Source organism: Balaenoptera acutorostrata, chromosome 16 (genome assembly GCF_949987535.1).
Source record: "Balaenoptera acutorostrata chromosome 16, mBalAcu1.1, whole genome shotgun sequence".
Lineage (NCBI taxonomy): Eukaryota > Metazoa > Chordata > Mammalia > Artiodactyla > Balaenopteridae > Balaenoptera > Balaenoptera acutorostrata.
In genome coordinates, this window is record NC_080079.1 from 23,149,499 (window position 1) to 23,163,339 (window position 13,841).

At 42.4% G+C, this 13,841-nt stretch overlaps 1 protein-coding gene across 6 annotated transcripts in view; it reads left to right on the forward strand.

The window, feature by feature from the left end:
• Nucleotides 1-13,841, forward strand: part of SORCS1 (sortilin related VPS10 domain containing receptor 1) — a 576,899-nt gene that overhangs the window by 530,698 nt on the left and 32,360 nt on the right. For all 6 annotated transcript variants that reach the window (XM_057531522.1, XM_057531517.1, XM_057531518.1 and 3 more), the window contains exons 22-23: nucleotides 3,089-3,201; nucleotides 8,369-8,500. In XM_057531522.1, the coding sequence (XP_057387505.1) occupies nucleotides 3,089-3,201; nucleotides 8,369-8,500 (245 nt within the window). The remainder of the gene's footprint in view (nucleotides 1-3,088; nucleotides 3,202-8,368; nucleotides 8,501-13,841) is intronic.

A 13,841-nucleotide genomic window follows, 5' to 3' on the forward strand; every position in this document is an offset into this window, starting at 1 on the left:
AGGTCAGAGCCTGAAGTCCAGAAGAAACCTGTCTAAAGTTTAATTAAGCTGAGGGGAAATTTAAGACCATTATGGTCAGACTGAAGGAGGTATCATATTTGAGAAGTTGGCAGAGGAAAGATTGTCTGCCCAAAGCCACACAAGAGACTGGAGGCAAGAAAATTTAGTTTGCATGGTTTTCCTTAATTTGCTTCAGGGCTCAGGTTTGCCTTTAAATACAAAAAAGAAAATGTAAATGTATAGAATTCATCTCTCAGCAGCTGCAAAAAATACATACATTGCTGGTGTTTACCCTTTTCAGTCCTCCCACACGCATCCCCTATTTGTTGAATAAACTTGGGGATAACGTTGCTCTGCGCTGCTGTTTAGTAATTACAAAGGGAGCCGCACCATTCTTCTCATTTGTGTCTTTTTTTTTTTTTTTTTTTTAAATCTTTTTTTTTTTTTTTTTTTTTTAATAGCTACTTTATTTATTTATTTCTTTATTTTTGGCTGTGTTGGGTCTTCGGTTCGTGCGAGGGCTTTCTCTAGTTGCGGCGAGCGGGGGCCACTCTTCATCGCGGTGCGCGGGCCTTTCACTATCGCGGCCCCTCCCGTCGCGGGGCACAGGCTCCAGACGCGCAGGCTCAGTAGTTGTGGCTCACGGGCCCAGCTGCTCCGTGGCATGTGGGATCTTCCCAGACCAGGGCTCGAACCCGTGTCCCCTGCATTAGCAGGCAGATTCTCAACCACTGCGCCACCAGGGAAGCCCTCATTTGTGTCTTTTTATTAAGATAAACATCTTCTTTTGAGATGAAGTCTCCACAGTTTGGTTAAGAGGTTTGGGGAAAGTGAAAATGACATACACAGACATCTTCAAAGTGAAAAGTTAGGACTCAGTGGGTGATTCCTTGGTGCTGCCATTTACCGTACTACTACTTAGTATGCATTTCATTCTTCTCCATCAGAACTGAAACGGGGATATTCACCTAGGTGACCAGTGACTCATAAAATAGTCAAACTTTGAAAAATACATCTTTGGAGTAAGCTGACTGCCATAAGTACAGGCCTGATCACGTAAGAGTCTTCAGTGCCTGCGCCTGATAAATCTTTAGCAGTGTTAGGAAACGCACGAGTGGGTTTTTGTGTTTCCTGAACGTGTCATCGGCATTGCCGATGTTGCTAAACCCCTCCTGAAACACCAGAACATGCTTAAAACAAGAAAGAAATGTTTGTTGAATAATAAAATGCATAAATTACAGAGAACCTCCACTGATATTTATGCATTTATTTATTCAACAAACATGTATTAATTAAATGACTCCTAGTCATTGAAGATCTAACATGAACTGGGCACTGTCCCAAAGGGCCAGGAACACAGTGCCCCTGTCCGCATTGAACTAATATTCTTCTGTGGGAGACAGACAGTAAAAAAAACCCGAATTATATATTTATTTATTTATTTATATTTTTATTGGAGTATAGTTGATTTACAGTGTTGTGTTTGTTTCAGGTATATAGCAAAGTGATTCAGTTTTATTTATATATATATATATATATATATATATATATAATCTCCACTCTTTTTTAGATTCTTTTCCCACATAGGTCATTACAGAACATTGAGTAAAGTTCCCTGTGCCATACAGGAGGTCCTTATTAGTTATCTATTTTATATAGAGTAGTTTGTGTAGGTCAATCCCAATCTCCCAATTTGTCCCTCCCCCGCTTACCCCCCAAAACAAAATAATTTAAAAAGCAGGAAGAATAAAGAAGACAAATAGGGTCATATGGTGAAAAGTGTTAGAGTTGGTGAAAGGGAGGATACCTGAGGTTGCTGGTGGGAAGGGTTTCTCCCAGGAGAGACTGAAGGCTGAAAAGGAGCCGAGAAGGCTGTCATCTGGGACTTGGAGGTGTGCTAACGTGGGAAGGAACACGGCATATTGAGGAACACGGGGAAGGACGGGGTCGTGGAGTGCAGGGCAGCCTGAGGGACATAAGACAGGAGGGAAAGTCGGCACTGGATTGTGTGAGACTATGAAGGCCATGATATGAATCTGAATCTTATTCAAAATGCAACGTGGAGCCTCCAGCAGATTTCAGGGGAGTGATGTGATCTGAGTATACCATGTGCTAAGACCCCCCAGGGCTGTGCTCTGAAACTCATCGTCGTACTAGGGCCAAGGCCATGACCAACCAGCCAGTGACTGAGTGCGGTAGTAATGCTAGGGCGAACCCATTCCTGGGACGTGGGGCTCCTCTGGCTGACTTTGGCTCGTGGACTTCCCATCAGTCTCGCTGAACTTTCCTCCCTCTCTTGCACTAAGTATCATATATGCATCACGGTCTGGCGGTGCTTCAAGCTCCTCTGACTTCCTCCCCATATTCTCTTATATACAAGAGAATTCTTTTATTTCTGCACAAAATCCTTGCTTTTATAATTCCATCTACTTCCTGGAGGCCCAAGGTTAACTCAGGGGCTACTGTGCCAACTAACAAAACCCTTGAATTAAAGACCTGAAAACTCCTTTAAATGAAACTTCCATGCAAACAGAATTTAGCAATAGAATGACTATGATGATGACTATAATTATATAATCATGTAATAATTATTATGATGTAATGATAATGAAGGTATGTGCCCAACACAGTTGTACCATAAGAAAGAAAATCAAAACGTGGTGGGGGAGATTATTCAGTCAGTAAATGCTTGAACTAGAGCTTGAATGTTGTGTGCAGAGAAGGTGAGAAGGATGGGGCATTCTGGGCAAGGGGCAGTGTGTGCAAAAAGGCCCAGGAGCATAAACCTGCGATGCTGTCAGGGCACTTCAGGTGTGCACAACTAGTGTCCAGGAGTGCAGGGGCTAAAACTGGGAACAATGCACAAGGCTGTGGAGCTAAGCATGGGCCACAGACTAGGGCTCTGGTCTGGAAAAGGAGCTGAGAGGTAAGAGGGATGGGATATTGAACTTGCCTTGTAGTAAGATCTCTCTGGTGAGTATGAAGGAAAAGGACCCTCCATTAGGACTTTGCATAAAATATAAAGTACAACAGACTTCTTGAGAGACCTATCTGACTTATAGTAATCCCCCTACTGTTGTATTTCCAGAGGAATTCCGATCTCTTCGCCTGTCCTTTTCTCCAAACCTGGACGACTACAACCCGGACATCCCTGAGTGGAGGAGAGACATCAGCCGAGTCATCAAAAAGTCCCTGGTGGCGGTGAGTGCAAACAACTCCTCTAGCCCAGACCCTTTTCCTCTCTGTCTTTACCGAGCTTCATGGAGAGGGGACCCTTGCTCAAAGAAATGGCAGGAAAGAGCCGGAGGCCAGGGGAAGTGGTATCATCTGTCTGATACCTGCAAAGCTGAGCCCCATACGTGCAGACACGTCACAGGTGCTATGGGGGGAAATGAAATAGAGTAATCAGCGGGTCCTTACCCCTCGTGAAACGCTTGTTCTGCTTAGAGAAGACGACCCTGGAAATATGTGACAGTCACGTGGCAGAGTTCACGATTAGCCATTGGTGCATGTAAAAATCAGCTCCTGTGCATCAGACTGGCACAGCGTGAATACAGTTAGTAAGAGCAGCCTGGGTTCCAGCTTCATGAATGGCCGGCGCCAACAGCACAGTGAGCGCTCAGCCCAGGAGGGTGGTCATCTTACTATGTCCCAATTCTTTATTTTAAAATTATTTATTTATTTATTTATTTATTTATTTATTTATTTATGGCTGTGGTGGGTCTTCGTTTCTGTGCGAGGGCTTTCTCTAGTTGTGGCAGGCGGGGGCCACTCTTCATCGCGGTGCGCGGGCCTCTCACTGTCGCGGCCTCTCTTGTTGCGGAGCACAGGCTCCAGACGCGCAGGCTCAGTAGTTGTGGCTCACGGGCCCAGTTGCTCCGCGGCATGTGGGATCTTCCCAGACCAGGGCTCGAACCCATGTCCCCTGCATTGGCAGGCAGATTCTCAACCACTGCGCCACCAGGGAAGCCCCTCCCAATTCTTTTAATGGCATTTCTCTCCCATGACAGCCCCAAGAGGAAAGTATTATTGGGAGTTCCCTGGTGGTCTAATGGTTAGGATTCAGTGCTTTCACTTACATGACCCAGGTTCATTCCCTGGTCGGGGAACTGAGATTCCTGCAAGCCATGCAGGACAGCCAAAAAAAAAAAAAAAAAATGAGGTGGGGGGGGGAACCTAAAAGATGCTTAAAAAAAGAGGAAGTATTATTGTCTTCATTTGCAGATTAGGCAGTTGAGGTTCAGAGAAGTTAAATAACTTGTCTAAAGCCTCACAGCTAATAAGTGACAGAGCTACAAAACTGAAGTGAAGGATCTGAATCCCATGTCTGGGTTTTCACATATGAAGCACAGCCCCGTCCAGTTCCTGGGAGAGTAACAAGGTGGTCTGTTTCCTCCCTCTCTGAGCGAAGGTCACCTACAATTTGACAAGACACCCTCTTCTAGGCACATTTCCCCCTGCATACTCCACTTGCATGAACAGTCAGAGGAATGGGATATCTGCTCATGGAGCTGCTTGGATTTATTGCACAAACCCAGAAAATCAGAGATGACTTTTCCCTAAAGTCTATTCCTAGCGTGAAAGAAAAGTCAATTTAGGATTAGTTATACATTCTTTCCTGCACCCGACACATGGTGTCTCATGGCCCAAAGGGATAAGGAGAGACAAAGGCATTCAGGTAACCCCTGCTCAGAAAACAGATCTCGCATCCAGCCTTTTGGCAAAGAGCTGGCCTTCCCCGTATTCATACCATTATCTTTGTTGATATTTATTTAGCACTTACAATATTCCAGAAACTCTTCTCAGTGTTTTGCATTTTTTAACACATTTAATCACAAAACCCCTAGCTTATGATGTAGATAGAATAATTATTCCCACTTTACACGTGAGAAAACTGAATTTAGAGGCACATAACTCGCCCAGTGCTGTACAGTTTAAAATCAGGCTCTGGAGTCAGACCATCAAGGTTTGAATGTTGATTACCACTCCACTCTGCTGCTATCCTTTGCCTTGTTACGTAGAGAGACAGGAATAACTGGAATAGTGGGGTGGAGAAGAGTTATCTTCTGTGCCTCTGGGTAAATGCCATCTCACCTTTATCTTCCTTAATGACTCTCAGCATCCAGGACGTTATCGGTGGCTAAACATTATGGCCACCAGGGGGTGCAGCTACCAGACCACAGGCCCAACTGGAACAGGCCCTTTTGCCCTTGGAGCTGTTTGTCCCTGGTGTGACAACTGGTTTCTCTCCTCTGCTGTCCAAGAGAGATGACTTATACCCTTCAATGAACCCACAGCTCACCTCCTTCAGTCTACGGCATTCTAGAGATCCATGTCCCTGTAGATCTCCTAGGCAGGTATCCAACACCCCCAGGTGATTTATCAACCAGGCATTAGCTCAGCAGTGGTGTTTTCCAGGCTGATTTCTCTTCCCATTAATTGTCTAGGGATCAGATGCCCTGAGGCTCCACCTTTCCACCAGCTGTCCAGTAGGCTAGAAATGACTGCTCATTAATATTTCTAGGCCACTGCATAACATAATCAGCTAAATGCAGAACAAACAGGTTGGCTCAACATCCCTCAGGATAAGGGGTGATGGGGTGGAGGGAGCTTTAAAGACTCCTTGGTTACCCAATCCTAAGAGGCAGCTGAGCCAGCCCTGGTTTCTAGCGCCCCACCCTGTCTTTGAGATCAGTAATTACACTTGGCCACTTCTTTAAGTTCTGAAGTACCCTACTGCCAAGTGTCCCCTAATAAGCTCTATAAGAGGTACAGCCGGCAGTCAACTTATTTATAGTTTTCTTCCTATTCATTCTGTAACACAATTTGATATAAAATCAACTGCCTTTTCCTCATCGATTGGGATTTTTCTATTAACATTTTGCAATGGAATCTTTAATTGAATGTCATTCAGTAAACAGTTTTGTTGATGACGAGGAGGATGGTTTAGACATAAGCTTTGAGTTTAAAATCTAAGATGGCCGTAAAACAGTATGATATCAGCTGGGATAGGAGCTGCTTTGTGATAAGTGTCAGGAGAAAGAAGGCAGGAGAGCGCTGGTTCAGGACAGAGGCATTATGCTCCGACCAAGGTTCCAAACTAAGTGTCACCACTCACTACCTAGATGACCCTGAGCCAGTGTTGAACTTTCCTCCATCTGCTGTCTGTCCTGTAGCAGAAATAGGGATGCCCCGCCCAGATCCCCATTCAGGGAAAGACTGTTATCTTAGCTACTGGGAGAGCTGTGGGCAGAGGCTTCAGCGGCCTTCCCCATGTCATGTCCCTTTCGGAGTGGCTCACGTCCAATGACGCGGTTGTATAAAGGCCTGGCCACTCAGCTCAACCTCAGACAAATCTGAAGGGCCATTCTCATTCCTTACAGGATCTTCTGAGGCTGTTGTTGGCCTTTATCACAGCTCAGCTTCTCCCTCTGCCCATTCCTGCTTCCTGGCCTTCGCTCCTGTAGATGTTGATTCCAAGAATGTCCCCTAACAAACACCCTACGCACTAAACTCAGAGCCAGCTTCCTGAAGACTCCCAACCCGTGATCTATCTTCACCTGCACAGAGAGGCATAATAACACTTGCTCCAAAGAGTCGCTGTGGGGGGTCGCATTACATTATATTAAGGAGTTGCTTAGGGCTTCCCTGGTGGCGCAGTGGTTGAGAGTCTGCCTGCCAATGCAGGGGACACGGGTTCGAGCCCTGGTCTGGGAGGATCCCACGTGCCGCGGAGCAACTGGGCCCGTGAGCCACAACTGCTGAGCCTGCGCGTCTGGAGCCTGTGCTCTGCAACGAGAGGCCGCGATAGTGAGAGGCCCGCGCACCGCGATGAAGAGTGGGCGGCCCCCGCTTGCCGCAACTAGAGAAAGCCCTCGCACAGAAACGAAGACCCAACCCAGCCAAAAATAAATTAAATAAAAAAAAAAAAAAAAAAAGAAGTTGCTTAGCACAATGCCAGACACATGGTAAGGACCCAATAAATGGAATTTCCTGCTACTTCGAAAAAAATCTAAATGTAGATTTCAGAAACCAACAATCATCTAATTGGGAAATCATGAAAAATACTCTGAAATAAGTGAACTTTATGAGGGCTCATGAAGGATAAATAATGTCCTAGCAGCAAATGTATAGAAAAGACATTCTGGGGGAGATGGCTTGCACAAAAACATTTGCAAGAAAAGGCTGGAGTACTGAGAAATTGTACATGAGTCTATTTGGCTAAGTGTAAGATGACATTATGAGTTGTGGGTAATTAGTTTAGGAAGGAAAGTGGGACCATATTGCAGAAGGCTTTGAATATATAGTTAACCCAGTTGGCAGTGGGAATTTGTGCATGAATTTGGACATGGAAACACAATCTGCGTTGGACTGTAGGAAGATAAATCTGGAAGTAGCCTGTCTGCTGGAGATGGGAAGGCTGTTGTAAAACTTGAGGGGAGAGGGTGTAAAGACTGAATTGAGATATTAACAGGGGAGGCATTTAAACAGGAAGGAACCAGTAGGATCATTCGTGTGGAGGGTGACTTGTCAAGATCTCATAGACTGACTAGATAGGACATGGAACAGAGAGTGTGGTGCTGGAGATGAGATAAGGCTCCCAGCTAGGGTATCTGGGAAAGGAGTGGCTCTGGTCACCCACGTGCAGAATGAAGATTTCCAGGGTGAATATGAGAAGTTCTCATAAAACAACAAATGACGTTCTGACTTGGCCGCTGGAGAGAGAAGCCAGGATTGTAGCCATGGATTCTAGAACCATCTAGAGAGTGGGCTCAGGAAAGAGGATGTTCTTGAGTGAGTGATATCTATGATTTTAATAGAAGATTCCGTGCAGCAGAGTGAAGGGCTGAGAGTGCTTCCTGGAACGGGCTGGTCGTCAGGGTCTGACACTGTGGAGAACTCAGCAGACACCTGGGGGCTGTGGTCTGGGGTTAGGTTAGGTGACGGAGGTGTGCCTGGTCAGTTTGGAGAGTAACTCTAATGCTTCGAGGAAGAAGGAAGCTAGGTTAGAAAGTGTTAAGGCATGAGGGGCAGAAGATAAAGCTCAGTAAGTGACGGCCTTCTCACTGGCAAGGTCCACTTACTTATACAAGGCAGGTACTGCTATTATTCCCACTTTTTAATTTGAGGAGATGCAAAGTGTTTAAGGTCTCGTGGGGATGGAGCTGGGATCAGACCTCAGAGTCTGACTTGTACCCAGTGGTGTCTCTCACATCCCTCCCCAACTGGTGCACCCGGGACCCTACTTTCCCAGCCCACCTCCACACCCTTGTGTCTTCTTCCCCGCCCCAACTCTCTGCTGAACACTTGGCCCCTTCTCATCAGCTTTCCTGCAGGACTCACGTGCACCTCTGTGTCTCTCCCTCAGGCCACCGGGGTTCCGGGCCAGCACATCTTGGTGGCGGTGCTCCCTGGCTTACCCACCGCTGCCGAGCTCTTTGTCTTGCCCTATCAGGATCCCACAGGAGAAAACAAAAGGTCAGCCGAGGACCTGGAGCAGGTGAGTCCTCAGGTGACATTTCAGCTTCTCCCAGCAGTCTGAGCCACAACCCTGCTAGTGTCTGACCACGACAGCAGCTCTGCGGGATCTCCACTTGGGAGCAAGGGTGCCAGCTGTCTGTGGAGTCTTCCACTTGCCTGTCCTCTGTTGAGAAACATAATCTGCTGATTTAACTACAGCTTCACCAAAAAATATGTGCAAGAGTGTGTATTGTCAGCAGTGGCTAAATCACTCAGAGTATATCCCACGCCGTGGGATACTCTACAATGTTTACGATGAATGAGATAAATCTTTGTGTCCTGATGTGACAAACTGTCCAAGATATTAGGTGGGGGAAAAAAGCAAGAGGCTACACAAGACATAGAAGTCAAATCCATTTATATCTTACCTCACACACTTACATCATAGGAGTACCATGAGAATCAAATGATGTATCTTTTTAAAAAGGTACAACTTTCGTACAAATCATGAATCACCACCATACTAAGATAACCTGATTTGAGCTTATAATAAATGAGTAATATTGGCTCCAAGCATCTCTCCTGGCTACGTGGGGTCTACTCTCTCCTCATCTCCACCACCTCTGAAGTATTAGGGTGTCTGTGTGTGTTTGTGTGTGTGTGTGTCTGTCTCTCTCTCTTCTGCTCCCGTAGGTCTTTTTTCCTCCCTTCCTTCCTTTTAACTTCAAAAGATTATCCAATCTCTATGGTGAAGATTATTACTATGATGATGTTATCGTTGTTCTTATTCTTCACCCATTCAGTTAAAATGATCAGTCTTGGTCTGGTTCCCCTGTTAAAAACCACATGATTTTGGTTCCTCAATTCTTTCTGGCGGATAGATTAAAAATAGGATTCCTCTCAGACACTAAGTAAATATTGGCTTTCTCCCTTCCAGTACTTGGAGCTTTTCAGTTTACTTAGAATAAATCTATAATCTAGTCCCATGATCTCTAGTCTCCAAGATGGCTTGAGAACCTCCTATAATAGCCTTATTAGCAACCCCAAATTATAGGCTGGCCTACCTGCGAGCACACCCGCCTTTTTTTTTTTTTTCACACCCGCCTTTTAACTGCCACTTTTTCACTTGGCAAAAGACTCACCTCTCTATTGTTTTCCATGTGCAAGTAATTGAATAACTGGGCTGTCAAGGAAAGCCCCACTGAACCCCATCTCCTAGTGAAGTGTAGTTAGAGGTCGGGCAGCAGGAAACCCATCAGACTTGCATCTGACTTTGCTCAGCCCTAGCTCTAGACTTCCCACTGTATTCTACAAATTATTCTCTGCACCTGCAATTCACTGGGAGAAAGAATGGGTTATTTCTTATCACCACACTGCTCATGAGACCTAGAGGGGAGGTAGATCGCTATCCAAGGCATTTAGGTAGGGACACTTATAATTATTCCTCCTCTGGAAATCTTTTTTTTTTTTGAATGGGCATGGTTGTTTTCCAATTATTTATTTATTTATTTTTACAAAAACATGTAGTTAGCCCATGGGCCATAGTTTTATCATGTCTGGTCTGAGTACTGTTCAATGGAAATATTAGTCACATATACAATTTTAAATATATGGTATCTACATTAAAAATAAAAGGGTGAAACTAATTTAATAATATATTTTATGTAAACTAATATATATGTTGCCATTATTTCAAAATGTAATCAATATATAAGAAATTAATGAGATGTTTTACTTCCTTTTTTTTTTTTTCACACACACACACTGTATTTTATTTTTACAAGAGATAAATAGACTGACACCAAGCATTGTCCATGGATGACCACAACAAAAGCAACAATGATTGCAATTACCAAACATGAAACACACTCATACTATGTCATAATATTGACATTTAGTCCAGTAAACCTCCACTGTAACAGCTCCTTTACTTTGCAGTGAAAATTGATTTGTATATTCTTTGCCTCTGAGTCCTTGTGGGATTTTTTTTTTTTAATTCAGACAGAAAGTCACAAAAATTATACTCATCCTCATCAGTTCACTCAGTCCTATGTAATTAATTTTTTTTTCATCTTGATCTTTTGTTAGCACTTTTATGAGTTCATCAGTTTTTCATTAGAGTTCTGAAAATGCTTATTCATTCAGTTCAGCAGTACAGTCAGTTACCAGAAACCTGTACTTGTCAGAGTCTTTTCCATGAATTTCTTGAAGATGAAACCCTTTTATAGGAACATATTTGCAAAAGCATCAGAGTACAACCAGAACTGTCTGTAAATGACAAAAGACCTAAAAATGACCACAGTTAAAGATTTGATGAAAGTTCATAATAATGCAGTTGACAAGAAAATTAGTTATTTCTGAGATATACATTTTAAAGTAATAACTAGGATTATTACTTATAACATTATACCAGAACATATAAGCTTTTTAGAAATTACATGTAATGTCTGAAACATTTATATTAACATATTTCCATACAAATACAAATATAAGATTTTTAGAAATTTCATGTAATGTCTGAAACATTTATATTAACATATTTCCATACATATTTCAATACAAATACAAATATAAGATTTTTAGAAATTTCATGTAATGTCTGAAACATTTATATTAACATATTTCCATACAAATAACCCAATGAAAGTTTAGTATTAGTTGTTTTGTTTGTTTGTTTGTTTTATACTGCAGGTTCTTATTAGGCATCAATTTTATACACATCAGTGTATACATGTCAATCCCAATCGACCAATTCAGCACACCACCATCCCCACCCCACCGCAGTTTTCCCCCCTTGGTGTCCATATTCCATTCTCTACATCTGTGTCCCAACTTCTGCCCTGCAAACCGGCTCATCTGTACAATTTTTCTAGGTTCCACATACATGTGTTAATATACGATATTGGTTTTTCTCTTTCTGACTTACTTCACTCTGTATGACAGTCTCTAGATCCATCCACTTCTCAACAAATGACTCAATTTCGTTCCTTTTTATGGCTGAGTAATATTCCATTGTATATATGTACCACAACTTCTTTATCCATTCGTCTGTTGATGGGCATTTTGGTTGCTTCCATGACCTGGCTATTGTAAATAGTGCTGCAATGAACATTCGTGTGCATGTGTCTTTTTGAATTACGGTTTTCTCTGGATATATGCCCAGTAGTGGGATTGCTGGGTCGTATGGTAATTCTATTTTTAGTTTTTTAAGGAACCTCCATATTGTTCTCCATAGTGGCTGTATCAATTTACATTCCCCCCAACAGTGCAAGAGGGTTCCCTTTTCTCCACACCCTCTCCAGCATTTGTTGTTTGTAGATTTTCTGATGATGCCCATTCTAACAGGAGTGAGGTGATACCTCATTGTAGTTTTGATTTGCATTTCTCTAATAATTAGTGATGTTGAGCATCTTTTCATGTGCTTCGTGGCCGTCTGTATGTCTTCTTTGGAGAAATGTCTATTTAGGTCTTCTGCCCATTTTTGGATTGGGGTGTTTGTTTCTTTAATATTGAGCTGAATGAGCTGTTTATATATTTTGGAGACTAATCCTTTTTCCATTTATTCGTTTGCAACTATTTTCTCCCATTCTGAGGGTTGTCTTTTCATCTTGTTTATGGTTTCCTTTGCTGTGCAAAAGCTTTGAAGTTTCATTAGGTCCCACTTGTTTATTTTTGTTTTTATTTCCATTACTCTAGGAGGTGGATCAAAAAAGATCTTGCTGTGATTTATGTCAAAGAGTGTTCTTCCTATGTTTTCCTCTAAGAGTTTTCTAGTGTCCAGTCTTATATTTAGGTCTTGAATCCATTTTGAGTTTATTTTTGTGTATGGTGTTAGGGAGTATTCTAATTTCATTCTTTTACATGTAGCTGTCCAGTTTTCCCAGCACCACTTATTGAAGAGACTGTCTTTTCTCCATTGCATATCTTTGCCTCCTTTGTCATAAATTAGTTGACCATAGGTGCGTGGGTTAATCTCTGGGCTTTCTATCTTGTTCCATTGATCTATGTTTCTGTTTTTGTGCCAGTACCATATTGTCTTGATTACTGTAGCTTTGTAGTATAGTCTGAAGTCAGGGAGTCTGATTCCTCCAGCTCCATTTTTTTGCCTCAAGACTGCTTTGGCTATTCGGGGTCTTTTGTGTCTCCATACAAATTTTAAGATGATTTGTTCTAGCTCCGTAAAAAATGCCATTGGTAATTTGATAGGGATTGCATTGAATCTGTAGATTGCTTTGGGTAGTATACTCATTTTCACAATGTTGATTCTTCCAATCCAAGAACATGGTATATCTCTCCATCTGTTGGTATCATCTTTAATTTCTTTCATCAGTGTCTTATAGTTTTCTGCATACAGGTCTTTTGTCTCCCTAGGTAGGTTTATTCCTAGGTATTTTATTCTTTTTGTTGCAGTGGGAAATGGGAGTGTTTCCATAATTTCTCTTTCAGATTTTTCATCATTAGTATATAGGAATGCAAGAGATTTCTGTGCATTAATTTTGTATCCTGCAACTTTACCATATTCATTAATTAGCTCTAGCAGTTTTCTGGTGGCAGTTTTAGGATTCTCTATGTATAGTATCATGTCATCTGCAAACAGTGACAGTTTTACTTCTTCTTTTCCAATTTGTATTCCTTTTATTTCTTTTTCTTCTCTGATTGCCGTGGCTAGGACTTCAGAACTATGTTGAATAATAGTGGTGAGAGTGGACATCCTTGTCTCGTTCCTGATCTTAGAGGAAATGCTTTCAGTTTTTCACCATTGAGAATGATGTTTGCTGTGGGTTTGTCATATATGGCCTTTATTATGTTGAGGTAGGTTCCCTCTATGCCCACTTTCTGGAGAGTTTTTATCAGAAATGGGTGTTGAATTTTGTCGAAAGCTTTTTCTGCATCTATTGAGATGATCATATGGTTTTTATTCTTCAATTTGTTAATATGGTGTATCACATTGATTGATTTGCGTATATTGAAGAATCCTTGCATCCCTGGGATAAATCCCACTTGATCGTGGTGTATGATCCTTTTAATGTGTTGTTGGATTCTGTTTGCTAGTATTTTGTTGAGGATTTTTGCATCTATATTCATCAGTGATATTGGTCTGTAATTTTCTTTTTTTGTAGTGTCTTTGTCTGGTTTTGGTATCAGGGTGATGGTGGCCTCATAGAATGAGTTTGGGAGTGTTCCTTCCTCTGCCATTTTTTGGAAGAGTTTGAGAAGGATGGGTGTTAGCTCTTCTCTAAATGTTTGATAGAATTCACCTGTGAAGCCATCTGGTCCTGGACTTTTGTTTGTTGGAAGATTTTTTTTTTTTTTTTTTTGATGCTCAGAGAGACTTTATTTCTTTTTTTGGATGGGGCGGGGATGGTCAGCTGATGATCAGG